Raw genomic sequence first — 1992 nt, 5'->3', positions numbered from 1 at the left:
CTCCCTGCCGCCCCCGGGCTCCTTCGAACCGCCCCTCCCTCCTCCCAAGGCGTGCCTCTACGCCGGCATCAACATCTCCGGCATCAATGGCGAGGTGATGCCCGGACAGTGGGAGTACCAGGTCGGGCCATGCACCGGCATTGCCTCGGGCGACCAGCTGCTGGCCTCGCGCTACCTGCTCATCCGCGTCTGCGAGCAGTACGGCGTGGTCGTCTCCTTCGACCCGAAGCCCATCCCGGGCGACTGGAACGGCGCCGGCTGCCACACAAACGTGTCGACCAAGGCGATGCGCGCCGAGGGCGGATATGACGCTATCCTCAAGGCGATGGAGCGGCTCGGCGCGCCCGGCAAGCAGGAGGAGCACATCGCGGCGTACGACCCCTCTGGTGGCCTCGACAACCAGCGCCGCCTGACGGGCGCGCACGAGACCGCCTCGTACAAGGAGTTCTCTTGGGGCGTCGCGAACCGGGGCTGCTCGGTCCGCATCCCGCGCATGACGGAGAAGGAGAAGAAGGGCTACTTTGAGGACCGCCGGCCCGCCTCCAACATGGACCCGTACATCGTCACGGGCAAGATCATGGAGACGACCGTGCTGCCCGACTGCTAGGCAGCTCCGCCCCTGCGGCGAGCCGTCCCCCTCACGAGCGAGACCCAGCCGCGCGGGCCAAAGAGCCCGCGGGGCCCAGCCGCCCCGAAATGCCAAGCAGCGCGAGCGACAGGGGGCCCGTTGCGATGGCGGCGTGGCCTCGTGAATAGTGCGCGCGCACGCGTCCGCGTTTTGAGGATTGTACTGTATAGGCTGGCTGCGGCCCTGTGGGATGTGACTCTGCACATCCTCCGCGCGCGCGTTTATTATTTGATGCATATAGAGCCGTACGTGTACCCTAAGTTTCTCCGAGACCTCGCGAGCGGGCAGGTATTCACACCTCGGCAGTGTGGTTTGGGCCGGGCAGGGCAGTGTGTGGGTTTCACACCCGGGGCAGGTAGGGGATCGGGCAGGGCAGGGCAGGGCAGTTGTGCGGCAGTACGCGGGCAGGGCAGTACGGCAGGGCAGGGCAGGGCAGTTGGGGTCATAATTGCAGGGCTGAGATTCGGGATCTCAGGTGGTGAAAAAAAAGGGAAAAGGGGATGAGACAATTGCTGTGAACATGGAATTTGAATAACAATCTCAGTGAGATGTGTGAAGAGGACGGCCGATCGACGAATAACAGATGGAAGATGAAAACACACACTCGCCCGCGTCGCGTATGCTTGGTGAGGCGGAGGCTGGAAAGGTATCTTCCTCTCGAGGTATCCAGATCCGAAGTGGGCTCGCTAGGAACGCGCGTATTGAGTTGCCGCGCGCATTAGTTCTGTGCTGCGCCCCTGTCGCGCGCGTTGCGTTCTCGAGAACAGCCAAGCGAGAAGCGTCGCAAAGCCAAAGGGCGCTCGCCAGCCCTCCCATCCCAACCCATGGACGCCGTTGCTCCCATCGGAATCCTCCGCCCCGTTCCCATTGTGCTGGGCCCGCAGCACGTGCTCCAGCCGCCCCCTGTCCGCGCGTGTCCCGGATGCGGGCGCGGCAATGTGGGATGGCACGGCTTCAACCTGAGCACGCTCTGCGCTGACTGCTTAAGCGTGCTTCGGCCGGAGCAGGTGCCGTGCCCCCAGCCGCAAGCCGCATCGCCCTTTCCCGTAGGACGGAGGGACACCGCCTCTGATGCGGCCAGCGCGCCACCTGAGGCACAACATGGCCCCAGACCGCCGAGGGAGCCTGCAGACCCGCCAAGGGTGTCAGCAGACCCGCATCAGCACACCCCTTCTTGCTCAACAGCGCCGGTGGCACCACCTCATGCCAGCTGCATCGTCCCGCCGCCTGCACGGAGTGGAGCCGCCACTCCTGCTGCCGCTGCCGATGTCTCGAGCCAGATCGCTGCACAACAGTTCGGCGTAGCTCGTGCCGGCCTGCAACCCTTCTCCGATCTACCGGCGTCCGCTCCCTCATCGGACACA

At 65.2% G+C, this 1992-nt stretch overlaps 2 protein-coding genes across 2 annotated transcripts in view; both read left to right on the top strand.

Moving 5' to 3' along the window:
• Positions 1 to 903, top strand: part of GLN5 (glutamine synthetase) — a gene marked incomplete at its 5' end in the record, with an annotated part of 4252 nt that extends 3349 nt beyond the window's left edge. Inside the window, one exon of the mRNA XM_005772229.1 lies at positions 50 to 903. Coding sequence (XP_005772286.1) covers positions 50 to 607 — 558 coding nt within the window. The 3' untranslated portion in view covers positions 608 to 903. The remainder of the gene's footprint in view (positions 1 to 49) is intronic.
• A 549-nt stretch (positions 904 to 1452) lies between these two features.
• Positions 1453 to 1992, top strand: part of EMIHUDRAFT_242472 (hypothetical protein) — a gene marked incomplete at both ends in the record, with an annotated part of 1336 nt that continues 796 nt past the window's right edge. Inside the window, 2 exons of the mRNA XM_005772228.1 lie at positions 1453 to 1635; positions 1770 to 1818. Of these exons, the coding sequence (XP_005772285.1) occupies positions 1453 to 1635; positions 1770 to 1818 (232 nt within the window). The remainder of the gene's footprint in view (positions 1636 to 1769; positions 1819 to 1992) is intronic.

This window comes from Emiliania huxleyi, assembly GCF_000372725.1.
Source record: "Emiliania huxleyi CCMP1516 unplaced genomic scaffold EMIHUscaffold_361, whole genome shotgun sequence".
Taxonomy (NCBI): domain Eukaryota; phylum Haptophyta; order Isochrysidales; family Noelaerhabdaceae; genus Emiliania; species Emiliania huxleyi.
The sequence above is the reverse complement of the archived record's forward strand: the minus strand, read 5'-3'. Positions and strand labels throughout refer to the sequence as shown.